This window comes from Hyperoodon ampullatus (genome assembly GCF_949752795.1).
Source record: "Hyperoodon ampullatus genome assembly, chromosome: 2".
NCBI lineage: Eukaryota > Metazoa > Chordata > Mammalia > Artiodactyla > Ziphiidae > Hyperoodon > Hyperoodon ampullatus.
The window spans coordinates 84,132,723-84,146,449 of record NC_136915.1 but is presented as its reverse complement, the minus strand read 5'-3'; the positions used below and the strand labels follow the sequence as shown (position 1 = coordinate 84,146,449).

The 13,727-nt window shown below is 43.6% G+C and overlaps 1 protein-coding gene across 1 annotated transcript in view; it reads left to right on the top strand.

The window, feature by feature from the left end:
• The window catches only part of ABCA4 (ATP binding cassette subfamily A member 4), a gene marked incomplete at both ends in the record, with an annotated part of 128,000 nt that overhangs the window by 30,676 nt on the left and 83,597 nt on the right, over window positions 1-13,727 (top strand). The window contains 5 exons of the mRNA XM_079721379.1: window positions 4,618-4,707; window positions 6,989-7,229; window positions 8,246-8,385; window positions 9,035-9,151; window positions 9,829-10,026. Coding sequence (XP_079577505.1) covers window positions 4,618-4,707; window positions 6,989-7,229; window positions 8,246-8,385; window positions 9,035-9,151; window positions 9,829-10,026 — 786 coding nt within the window. The remainder of the gene's footprint in view (window positions 1-4,617; window positions 4,708-6,988; window positions 7,230-8,245; window positions 8,386-9,034; window positions 9,152-9,828; window positions 10,027-13,727) is intronic.

Sequence of the window (13,727 nt, the reverse complement as noted above, 5' to 3'; positions counted from 1 at the left end):
GTGAGGTGATTTCACATGAGTTGACTATGGCCAGTAGGGGTAGGGTGAGGATGGGGTGGAATGGGGGAGGTTAGCTGTCTTATCTATTAGGCCCTAAAATGGTAGGCATAGTATCTAAGGGCAAAAGGGTTTGCAGAGGCCTACAAGAATGTTTAAGAATTGAAAATTAAAAATTATGGCTCTGAAATACAAAGAAAAAGCTTTAGAATTAAAATTAATAAACATTAAATTGAATGTTTAAGAAAGGTAATATTATTCAACTTTTTGGTTAAATTTAATATTCATGAAATTTTAAATTAAAAAAACTGTTTTATAGTTCAGGTTTTCTCCCTTTACAAACATTCCTAAGTATTTGCAATGATTGCTGAGAAATTGTACCAGATCATTCATTTAACGAGTTAGTCAAGGTCAAATAATTTCAAAAGCAAAATTAAGAACCTTAAAAAATTATCTATCTATCTATCTAACTACCTGTCTATATCAACATATAGATATAGGCACATATAGCTATAGATAGAGACACAGGTGCTTTTAATGTGTTGAATTTGAGGCAGGATGGAATTTTAAGGCCAGAGTGTGCCTAGAGCCTATGGAGATGAACGAGAGGGGATGGAAAGAAGATGTCCACTTAGGCAAAACATAGGCATGGATAATCTCCAGCCCACAGTCAAGTGAGGAAAACAGACAACAAACTCACAAAGAAGAGAAAGTAATTAAAAGAGATAGGAGCTGTGACTGATTGATTGCTGTCCAATCTCTCTGGACACATGAGTGTGACAGTTGCTTATTTTCTGTGCCTCTGGGTTTCTAGTCCCTCTAGGTATCTCCCATTGTCTAGGACCCTGGTTGTTTTTCTCTGCACAGCTTCTTTAGACTCCATTCCTTGATTCCAGCTTCTTCCTAAGGTGGTCTTTCAGATATCTCTTTGCTCCCCTCTCTGCAATCTGAAGGCTCATTCTGCTCCAAACTCAGACCCAACACCAGCTCCTAAATCACCAGGCTGGGGATTTTGACAATGGGATGGGAATGGGGAAGCATCAGTGATGACTCTCAGGCTTCCAGCTCTGGTGAGTGGGCAGGAGGCAGTGCCACCAATTGAGGAAGGGCATCTAGGAACAGAAGCTGGTTTGGGAGAAGACGATGTGATCAGTTTAGGACAGGTTGGAGTTATGCAAATGTCCAACAGACAATTGAGGGATGGAGATGCAGATTTAGAAGTCATCAACAAAAAGGTAGCAGATTAAATGAGAGAGGGAATGAAAAAACCCAGAGAGAGTGTACAGAATGAGAAGAGCGAGGGTATGGAGGTCGAGAATCTCAGCATATAAGGGGAAAGTGGAGGCTGAAGAGCTTGTGGGAAAGGCAGGGAGGGAACAGAGAAAACCAGGTGAGATGAGTGTCATGAAGGTAAAGAACATGACCAAAAGTGTCAAGAGCAGAGAGGTCTGAAAAGACCAGAACCAAAAGCATCCATTAGACTTTAAAACTGGGAATTCTAGTGAAAGCATCTTAGTAGGATGATGCGGGTGGAAGACTGGGAAGTGTTGGTGAGGAAATGAATCACTGAATGTGAACTGTTCTTCCAAGAATTGTGGGAATAAGGGGTGGAGGAGGGAAGACCCTCCCGCAAGTAAGAGAGAATTCTTCCTGCCTTACTGGCTTTGATATGGGACACTGATGTTTTTTTCTGCCTTTGGACTCAAACTGAAACACCAACTCTTTGTGTGTCTCCAGCCTGCCAACTCACCCTGCAGATCTTGGGATATGCCAGCTTCTATAATTGCATGAACCAATTTCTTATAATAAATCTCTTCCTATTTATATACCTCCTATTGGATCTGTTTCTCTGGGGAACCCTAACTAATACACTGCCCTTAATGAGCATACCATTTCATGGAGTATCATGCATAGAAATACTTGTAGTCAATCTGCTTCTTGCTATAATGTAAGTATTCATTCATTCATCGTATTCAATATGTGCCTGAATGTCTACTATGTGCCTAGCACACAGACACAGTTCCTGTCTATATGGAGCTTAGAATCTAATAAGAGAGACAGATAACATATAAACAGTAGAATAATTACCAGTGGTGAAGAGTCCAAGGAAGGAAATAAAGAGGACACCGTAAAAGAACATAACAGGGCAAGGGCAAGCAAAGAAGCATAGAAAAAGAAGTATCATCTAACTCTACCATGGGGACGCTGTCTTTCACATAGATAGTGGTATCAGGAATGAGACTTGAAGGATGAAGAAAATTTTACCAGGCAGAGAAGGTGGGGAGGGGGAACAATGTGCAGAGCCAGGAGGCATGAGAAAGGGACCAACACGTTAGGGAATGTAGAATGAAGTCTGGATGCTGGAAGAGAAGCAAGAGAGAAGGCTGGAGAGGGAGCCAAGTACCAGCTCACGAGAGTCCAGGTGTGTCCAGCATGGGTATTGACCTTCTTTCCTGGAGGCAGTAGGGAGCCATGGAGGATCTTTGTGCAGGAGAAGTGACATGATTGGATTGGCCTGTTGGGTAACTCAGGCTATAGTGTGGAGGGTACATTGGAAGGAAGGAGACTAGGGGCAAGGGGACAGGAAGAAGGCTGTTCTGATAAAATGTTCTGAGACAGAAGCAAGGAGAGCCTGAGCAAAGGCAGTCTAGTGAGGAAGGAAAAAAGAAAGGAGAGAATATTGACTTATTCGTTCATTTGTTCATTTATCCATTTATTTATGCATGCAAAAAAACTTTTTGAAAATTTTGTTTTAGAAATAACTATAAAAGTAGAGAGAATAATATAATGAACCCCCATGTACCCATCACCCATGTTCGACTATTATCAACATTTGGCTATTCCTGTTTCTTCTGTTCCTTTTTTTCCCTGAAGTCTTTTAAAGCAAACCACAGACAACATTTCATCCTCACATATTTCCCTATGTATCTCTAACATAAAAACTTACTTGTTTTCACAAAACCACAGTGCTATGATCACACCCGACAAAATTAACATTAATTCCTCAATATTACCTAATACCCAGTTATGTTCACTTTCCCTCTGATCGTTACAGCTGGTTTGTTCAGATCAAAAATTTTAAAAAATAAGGTCCACAATGGCATTTTAATTGATGTGTATCTTAGATCCCCTTTCATCTGTGACAGATCTTATTGGAAATAGCTAGGAGGGAGAGTCAACAGGACTGAGTGATATCTTGCCATTGGCACACATTTTTACCTGTTGGCTTCCTCCCTTCCTGCCTGTACTTCTCGGCAATGAAAGCGCTTTGCCCAACATACGCTGAAGCTATTTTCGAGGAGTTTGAAAAGTAGTCATGGCAAGACCAAAGCCTAGGCCCAGTGTTAAGGTTAAGGAGAGAAGACTCTTCTCAGGGGTATAGTTTCAGTGGTGGCTTTGCTGCTTCTTCCTCTAGAAAATTCTCTACCTGTCTGCTTTGTAGCTCTCATATGTAACAAAGCCTTTCATATTACAGTTAGAAAGTAAGCCTGAAATGTTGATGCTCCAAGAGTGTACGTACACTTATTCTTCAGTTCAGAGTCAGAGAGAATACGAGGGCTCCTTCACCTACAGCCAGGAGAGAGTGGAGCAGGACCACAGCTAGAAATAGGAGGCTGGGCTGCTCAAAGCCTACCTCCACCTGCTTCTCTGCTCTGCCACAGCTGGATCAGTACACCCATCATTTAGGAGAGCCACACTGGCAAATAAAAAGGCAAGGCTTGTGGCTTGTGGTCCATAAATGCATGAATCAGAATTATATGTTGAGCTTGTTAAAATGAAGATTCCCCTCCAGGCCTACTCAAGATGCACACTTGAGTTTGAAAATCACCATTGTAAAAGTTAGAATCCAGTCCTAAAAAACAGAGACTCGGTGATTCAATCATTTTTGAAACTATAAAGAATGAAGTTATTCATTCAGGACTTGAACTTGATTTCCAGAAAACAAGGTGTTCACCTCAGGCTCTGGGACTTGGAGCCAGCAAGCTTGTGAACTTCCACGTTCCCCACCACAGTGGAAAACGCACAAACAGCTCTGTGTCGCCACGTGGGCCTGGGGTCACCAGAACACTGGCGTCACTTAGAGAATCTTCAAGGGAACTTCCCTCTCTTTAAGGCTGCCAGGCGCAGCTTTAAAAAGAAAGGTTCTGGAGTTGGCCGAATCTTCCATAAGAGTGGTGCTGAACAGAGGAAGAGACACAACCTGTCTGTAAAGGACATAAAGGGACAACAATGACAAGGAAGCCTGAGGTGAACAGGTGGGCACCCTCTGCACGTGGCCTTCCTTTACACCCCAGCAGCTGTGCTCTGTCTTCCTTCCTCCAGGAGCCTTGTCTGGTGTTGCTAAACCAGCAATCAGAATCACTTTGGTGTATTTAATGTCACCATGAAACTATTTGTGATTGCTTAGCTCAGCAGGGCTGAGAATAAGAACCTTTGATTTTCTCGATTAGACGAAAGAAGCTTGTTTCTGAAAGCAATCTTTCAGAAGAGGTTCCGTGATCAAAAAGAAGGGAGGAAATGTTTTTCAAGCATACAGGAGATCAGATAGCACCTGTGTATACATGTAGAACTACATATATATACTATATTTTAAAAAATATTTGTTCCTATCAATTACAGCTTCCCAAACTCCTGGACAGAAGTTCCCAAGGTATCAATCTGAGATCCTGGGGAAAAATATTATCTGATATGTCGCCAAGATTTCAAGAAGTAAGTGGCTTGATGATAGTAATATAATTTCATTATATCTTTCCACCATTTTATCACACTTATTATGTCAAATAATTTAATTGTACCTCAGACCTGTTCAAGGAGAAATACATTTGATCTTTCCATCTAGCAATTTCAAAATACCTGTTCATATCCTTAATTATCTGTGCTCCTTGGTTGGAGGCAGTAAGAAAGGAACTGCTTGTCTAATTTCACACCTAGAAAGAAATAACACTCTGTCTGGTGTAGCAGATTATCAGTGGACTGACAGCTGAATCTAAGTCTTTCCACTCTTTCTGATGTGATCCAATATTCTATTTATGTTCTTAAAATCCACATAAATCTATACCATTAATAGTAATCACATACACTTACACAGTGCTTACAGGCACTAAGTGTCTTACATACATATTACATACTCATTTCATCACAAAGATAGTGACTTTTTTGTGTTGTTTTGTAAAAGATGCACACATTTTAATCAAATGCCGAGCCTTTGACCATATATAAAATGATTCTCCACTCAACAGATGAGAGGTGCTGGGATCATAATGATGAAGAGACAGATATGGTCACTGCCTTGTGAAATGTATAGTCCAACAGGGAAGAGAGATGTGAAATGAACAATTATCTTCAAGTGTAATGAGTATTATGAAAGAGAGGCAAAAGGGGAAATATAATTTTCCCCAAACTTTTTTTCCCCTCCAGTGTTCTCAGCTGACTTGGGCTTTGCCAACCTGGAAAACTACATGGTTAGAATCTGTCCTCATAAAACTAAGCTTAGCCTGGGCAGAGTGCCGTGCAGGGAAATTTAGAGAAGGGCCCATTGTACTGATGGCCACCTGCTGCAGGGGGAGTCTGTGTTTAACATTCTTTTCTTCATAAGCATTTAAAAAATTCATATCAGTATAATAGGGTTGAAGTTGATAGAGAATTTTTTTTTAAATCTCCAAAGCATATTAAAGCTCTTAATTCCATGTGGGAGTTGCAGAAGGTTTCTTGCCTGTCTGGATAGCAAGTCTAGCATTCGTGACTGGGTTGAAGCAGATGGCCCAGTTAACTAATACTAGACTATTTGACTCTGGAACAGCCCCTTCATCTCGGAGCGCTTTGATTAAATGAGCAACATAATAATGGTAATAACCCCTTACAAGACTGTCATAAGACTTACTGTTGTTGAAGCAGTTTGAGATTCCATCTTTATTATTGAAGCCTAGACTGTGATTATAGGCATGACTCAATATGTGGATTCTACATGGCGCTCAGCAGTTTCAGAGAGCAAGTGTTGGCATGTGGACAGAGAGGAGATGACCAGTAAACATCACTTATTGCAGTGGAGAACTGTTTTCAGTCTCACCTGTTTGAATCCTAATGGTTTTTTAAATCCCCAAGTGCCTTTGAGAATAAGTAACCAAGTGTGTTTTGGGAATAAAAGCAGCATGATTTTTATTTTGTATTTTCCTTTAAAGTCAAATGGTATTATGGGAACTGAGACCCTGGCAACTCTGGCAGCCCTCAACTTAGTTCTCAGCATTTTAGATCTAGCTTCAAAAAACGACGCCACTGGGTGCCACCGGTACCAATAAGGAGAGATGACCACCAGCCTCTTCTTAGTTTGGTGAAGAATTAAAAAATAGTTTTCCCAAGAATGGAGACTTCATCTGTTCTATATTTGCTTAGATCTTAAAACATACATACACATACACACACACAAACACTAAAAGAAACCACAAACCACACATTTCAGGGAAATGGAAGAGTTCACATTTGGTAAAGCTAAGATAATAAGAAGATAATTTTCCAAATATAGAAAGCTAAATTCTAAACTATTTGGCCAAAGAAATTTGCCCTGACTTTGCCTTTCTAGGACAGAGCTACTCCTCTGTTTTATTTCCCAGTTTTCCAGTAGCTCTATCTTGGTGGAATAACAGAACCTAAGAACTGACTGGTAGAGAAATATTCTCTATGTTTCCCCAAGGACACATTCCCAAGGAATTCAAACTAAATGGACTGGAAAAGAGAAATAATATTGAAATACTTTGGAGGTTAACTCTTTTATTTTCTTTAAGGCTCATCCTAGTTTCCTCCTAGGCCCTGAGTGGATGGCAGTAGATTTTATTTCACAGCTGGATTAAGGATTGCTAAGCATATATATGTTTTCTTTTAAACGTGGAAATCAAATGCCTATGCAAGGGTCTCCCCAAACTTTGGAGCTTTGCCTTCACAGTGGATTGTGACTCTGACTACCTTAGCATAACCTGAAGCCTTTGCCTTGCCATAGTTCATCCACCGACCAAGTGTTCAAGACTTGCTGTGGGTGACCAGGCCACTCGTGCAGACTGGCGGTCCAGAGACCTTCACACAGCTGATGGGCACCCTGTCTGACCTCTTGTGTGGCTACCCAGAGGGAGGAGGCTCTCGGGTGTTCTCCTTCAACTGGTACGAAGACAATAACTATAAAGCCTTCCTGGGGATTGACTCCACAAGGAAAGATCCTATCTATTCTTATGACAAAAGAACAAGTAAGTTTTCCAAGTCCTGCATATAAATTGACTTCTGATGTTGGTTAAGCTGATGGGTTAACACTTCCAGGTGAAATTAATCCTGGGGTTGATTTTCCCTTGGTCTTGTTGAGGGGCCTTGGGCAAAGAGGCTTCTCCTTCCAGAGAGTCCATTTCCCCAAGTAGGAAGTGGGCAGTGCTCATAAAGAATTCTGGAAGTGAGCCATGGAAAGAACTGAGACCCACTTGGAACGGGAACGGAGGGGACATTTCCCACTGATCTGATTGAACTAGGGTTACGTTCTAGAGGAAGAGAAAGATAAATGAGGAGGCAACCCAGAGTTGCAAGCAGAGCTGGGGTCAGAAGGGCTCTGGAGAGTAAACATGACTGTGGGATGTTTTTACAAACACAATATAGTGAAAATCCGTGTGTGTAGTACTGAATTATGTTCCAAATGGCAAGTTGCTGGCAAGTTATCTTTCCCACCTTTCACTATTTTTTTTGGCTCCTGTGGGGTGAAGGAGGGTGGGGTGTGGACGAAATGCAGCTGGGCAACCCTCTAGTTAAAAATTGAAAAGAAGCAGCAAGGCACACACCAAAAGCAGCTGGGCCCTAAGACAGCCACACACAACAGAGAAGTTAAGCAGCTAATTGAAAGGAAATTATTGAGACTAAAGCTGAGATTGCAAGGGGAGGCCTTGTTTGGCCTCTCGGTCCCTTTCATCTGAGAATGGCCTCTGTTCCTTGCAATAATCATAAGCAGGCTTCTCAACCTTCCTCTAAAGCAGAAAAAAAAACACAGGGCAAGCCCCATCCTTTGTTTCTCTGATGAGGCCTTTATTGAGATGCACTGTGGCATTTTTACTTACTAATGATGAGCTTGTTATTGGTGGGGGTACAGCCTATTAATTTAGGTTATTTGTCAAATCCTCCAGCATACAGTTGAATGAGACATGTGATTTGAACACACTAATGACTGTGTTTAGCTCTGAGCATCGGGGAGTTTCTATAAAATCTGTCCCTTCTCTCCTGACAGCAACCTTTTGTAATGCATTGATCCAGAGCCTGGAGTCAAACCCTCTAACCAAAATAGCCTGGAGGGCAGCAAAGCCTTTGCTGATGGGAAAAATCCTCTTTACTCCGGATTCCCCCGCAACACGCAGGATACTGAAGAACGTAAGGTCCCAGCTGGTCTTGTCCCTTCTGCCTTCTCCTCTGGCTACCCAGTAGAATGAGAGTGTGTGTGCATGCATGTGCGTGTATCTGTGAATGAGTGTGTGTGTGTGTGTGTGTCTATATCTTTTACTGTGCCCTCCTGGTGGTGAGCCTCATGTTTGCTTTTTGCTAAGTGGACTCTTGGTTCCTCCCCCATCCACAGACATCATTGGAAGGCTTTGCACCAATGCCCCTGCCTGGCCCTCCCCTCTCTATGCAGCCTGCAATGAGATTTTCTTCCTCACTGCCTGAATTCTATCCCTAAGGGAAGAGTTCACAGTTTTCTGAAGCCTGGCTACCCGGAACAGACAAAGATAGGGAGGAAGGGAGGAAGAGCATTTGCTCACAGGGAGTCCAAATCCAGCTTTAATGAGGTTCTGAGACAATAACATCATCAATATTATGAGTACCTCTGAGATACTAAGAAATAAGATTCTGTCAATCTGGGAGGGTGGGAAATAGCTGATTGTTCTGGGAAATATCAATCAACTGAGAAAGAGACTTCCTTGAAAAGCCTTTCCTAAATATTGAGGGTTTGTGACAGGAAAGGTACAACCAAGATTCTCTCTCACTTTTTCTCCATTCTTTTGCTGTCTCTGTCTGGTTTTAGGCCAACTCGACATTTGAAGAGCTGGAGCGTTTCAGGAAGTTGGTCAAAGCTTGGGAAGAAATAGGGCCCCAGATCTGGTACTTCTTTGACAAGAGCATGCAGATGACCATGATCAGAGTACGGATGGCATTAGAGGTCGGGAGGCGGGGGGAGGAGAAAGGCCAGGAAAGTTCCATTTGCTTCCTTTGCCCAATAGAGGGTTAATCACCCCTGGAGTTAGATCAAAATATAATAAGCACCAGTTTTGGAAGCTGTCATCTTGTGGAATCACTGACGTTGAGTGGGATATAGGTTTCTGAAACTCTGGGGAAATGTGAAAACCGCCATTAGACCAGTGACCTCCTGAGGTTTCTTGCTGTTATGAATTCACTTGAGGGCCTCAGATTCAAAGGGGCATCTCCCCAAGGGGCCAGCTCTGTAACTGCAAAAGGTGGTTGAGTGTGTCTCTCTGGTCTCATTTTCAGTTTCACAAAACCAGGAGATAAGAGTCCTGCATAGCAGGGATAACTAAAAGGGAACCAAAGAAAATCCTTAAGAAAAAGAAAGCTTCCTGTATACCATTTCCCTGCCCCTCTGCCTCATCCCCACATACATGTCTCCCCTCTGTTGTAGAGACCTATGTATTGGGGGGAAATGGGATATAGATAGATATGCCTTATGATGGAAGAAAACCCACTAGATTTTTAGGGAGCCTTAAAGTCTATCCCATTTGTTAAAAATTAGAAATGACCTAAAAACAAGACCAAAGATCCTGTGGAATTCTAAATGCTGTAACTGTATTGCTTCTTCCTAAGGACACCCTGGAGAACCCAACAGTAAAAGCCTCTTGGAATAGGCAGCTTGGTGAAGAAGGTATTACTGCCGAAGCCATACTGAACTTCCTCTATAGGGGTCCACGAGAGGGCCAGGCTGATGACATGGACAACTTCGACTGGAGGGACATATTTAACATCACTGATCGCACACTACGCCTGGCTAATCAATACCTGGAGGTAAGGGCAGCAAGCCACCTGAGGGCCACATTGGGCCCCTCCAGGACAGCCCTGTAGGTGGAGCCAGAGATCCCTTAGCAAGTCAAGTGGTCTTGGGTTTCAAATCTCATTTTCCCCACTGAAGAAACAAGAATTCCCACAGTCCCCAGAGATGGATCCTGTTCTCTAACAGCTTATCCACAATAAAATAGTTCCCTCTTCACATCTTCTGCCTCCTAACAGCTCCCTGACTCCTCCTTGGCTACTCCTTCTGCCTTGTAGCTCATACAGTGTCGAGTCTGTCCTCAGCCATCTCCTGTCTGCCATTGCTTCAGTGGCTCTCCATTGGTAGTGTCCACCACACCTTGAGTTCCGAGGTGCCCCTGCTTGCTGGACACTTCCACCCCCGGGTTATACAGGCACATCAGCCTCAACACGTCGAAAACAAATTTGTATTCTCCCTACCCATAAAACCTATCCTCCTTCAGCATTTCCTATCCTGATCATGGTCCTCTGCATTTTTCCAGATTCTCAAGCTAGAGGTTTAAGGGTCAGCCTTAAATCACCTTCCACACAACAGCTCTCATTTACTGTGTAACTTTTTGCCAAGCACTGTGCTAAGCGCTTTTACGTACCTTAGTTCATTCAATCCTCTGATAGCTCCATCAAGTGTATACGATCATCATTCCCACTTTACAGGTTCAGAAGCTGAAGCTTAAAGAGTTTAAATAAGATCCCATCTCACAGCTATTAGGTAGAACAGACAGGATGCAGATCTGGTGTGCCTGAATTCAGAGCCTGCTGTCCTGACCCCTCCACTGCCTCTGTTACATCCAGTCACTGAGCTTTGTCTCCTCATCCCTAGGTATTTCTCCATTCCTCCTCTTGTTTGCCAGGCTCTCTGAGCCCCAGAGGCCTTGTCATCTCTCCACTAGCCTGTTCTAAGGGCTCACTCCCTGGACTCCAGGGTCCAGTCTCTGTTGGTTCAGGCACTTCTCCACGCTGACACCAGAGTTACATTCCAAACACACATCTGCTGGCATCTGTCACTCTTACGATCTTAATGACTCATCCTCAGGGAACACAAGTCCCTTCCACACCTGCTGCAGCCCACCTTCCCAGCCTCTGCTCACTCATACATCTTCAGCTCTGCTCCACAGGTCCTTCCACCACCCTCAGGGACACCCCAGCTTCTCATGATTTCATCCTTTGCAAATGGCTGTTTCTCTGCCTATTTATGAGAGCCTTCTTGCTTAAATGAAAAAGAGAATTTACTGGTTGACATAACCCGGAAGTTCAGGGGACCTAGGACACTGTGTCCTTCCATCTTACCTTTCTGTTTGCCTTGGCCCAGCTTTGATCTCAGCCAGACCCTTTCCATTTGGTAGTGTGTCAGCTGCTCACAGCCCTCAGTGGTCATCTTTACCCCAAAAACTACACAGAAAGAGGGAGTGGCTTTCCCATAGCATACATAATACTCCTAGAGAGTTCTCAGATTGGCCTGGCCACTCTACCTATCCCCAGTCGCTCAGCGGATTGTGTACCACTACGAGGTAAGGAAAACACAGTTAGCTTCATCTGAGTCTCATGGACTGTGCATGATTACTGTGAAGTGGGGGAGGGTACTTCCCCGAAAGAAGAACCACAAGGCAGAGAAGTCTGAAAGGACTTTTCCTTCTCCATCTATTGAGCTTCTCTTCATTCACTTTTTGAGACTTAGCTCTCAAATGTCACTTCTGCTACGACATAGGTTTAGTCACTCAGGTTTAGTCACTCACTCCTCTGTGCTTCCCTGGCCCCCTCTTTACATCTCTTTCAGACCGTATTCATGTTAGATTCAAGTTAGCTGTTAACATGTCCGTCTCTGGCAGATCAGCAGGCTGGAGTTATCAGAGTCAAGGAGCCCATCCTAGTTATTTTTGAACTCTCGACCTCAAACTTCCAGGGAACATCTCCGCCTGAGGGCTTATCACACCTACCATTGGGCCTCATGTCATATAGAACCATTAGCAGGTAGAAGATGCTCTGGGCAATAGGAGAGGGAATTAAGCCAGTGGCCCCCAAGAGCACGCCCCTCTCCCCAGACTCCTTGGTCCTGAGGATAACTAACTAGTGAGAAAAAGCCCGGCACCAGCTGTCACCAGAGTGCTCTTAAAGACTCCCTGCTGCCCTTGGTGCCACCAGAATTTCCCCGGAGTGTGTGATGCTCCCTCTCCAGAACCATGGAAATATCAGCACAGGCTCTCTAGGTGGCCTTTCAGAAGGGGTCAGGTGTGGCAGCAGCACGACCAAAGTTCAGGTCATTACAAGGAGATTCCCAACTTGTCTGAAGACAAGAATGACCATGGGTGCTTTTTACAAAACATATTTCTGGACACAAACCCAGATCAACTGACTCAGAATTCCCAGGGAAGAGGCCTGGTAATCTGTATTTTTACAAACCTGTTAGATTGGTGGGAGCTTGGAGTCCCCTTGTACAATTACTCAATTGACATCGTCTTCTTCTCATGGTGCCTCTACCAGCTAAGTCCCCATCCCTGGCCATGCCCACCACCATCCACCACTGTGCTTGTAATATAGGCAGGATTTTTTGGATGGGGTGCAGATGGAGGCACTCTATTCCTTTATTCTTGCAGAATAGAGTTCAGTGGGTCTCACAATATTTTTGTGAGGTACTACGTATCAGTATAAAGAATACTTCTTGTCTTAGGTTTGACTTGACATTTCCACTGTGATGTAAAGGGCTTGTTTTCTTGAAGGATCATTTTTTCCATGTAGCTTGTGCTTAATGTAGCACCAGGCACCCAACAGATACTTAGTATATATTAAATGGTTAAGAATTCAGTCTCTGGAGCCAGACCACCTGGGTTCAAATCCCTGCTAGTTGTGCCTCAGTTTCTGCATCTGTAAAGTGGGGATATTAATAATACTTACCTAATAGGCTTGTTATGAGAATTAACTGAGTTAATTCATGCAAAGCACTTAAGACAGTGCCTGGCATTTAGTAAGCACTTAATAAATATTAACTTTTTAGTGAAATACAAACAAACAAAAAATACTGTTTGGGAGGAGGAGAGTGGAATTAGTGAAATCAGGCCCAGCCACTGAGCCACTCCTGGTGCTCCTCTAGGGATTACAAAACAGCTAATCGCATCTCACATAAACCACCAACACTTCCCTGGGGCCTTGCATTCCCATTAGCCCAGCGAAATGCTCCTAAGCAAAGGCCAAGACTGCCACAGGTCAGTGGCCTGCCCCAGGGGTTCCTAAGAGGGGTTTTGATGGTGGCAGAAACCCAGCAGGTAATTATGCTGAGGTTTGTGATCTTCCTGCCCTGGGGAGCAGGGGAGTGGGAGGAAGGAGGAAAGTGATGGGAAAAAACTGAAAGGAGAAGACGGGGGTGGGGGGGGTGTCTGAAAAGTGGTGAGGTAGAATCCAATCATTACAACTGGTCCTGGAATTTTCTGCTTTTGTCCTTGTGTTTTGGGAGGTCTGGAGGAGCTTTGGAAACTCCCCAGCTCTCACCCTGAGGACTACTCAGTAGCAGACAGGGCATGAAAACCTCTTCGGGATGGCTCTAAGGGCCTCTCCAGGACAGGGCAGCAAGCATGTTCCTTCATAGACTGTTCAAGGCTTGACTGAGCCTCTCCTTTTCAGTAATATGACTTTCATTAAAGAGCTTTGAGAACTTCTGGGCCAGCCTTGATGCCTACTTCCCTGCC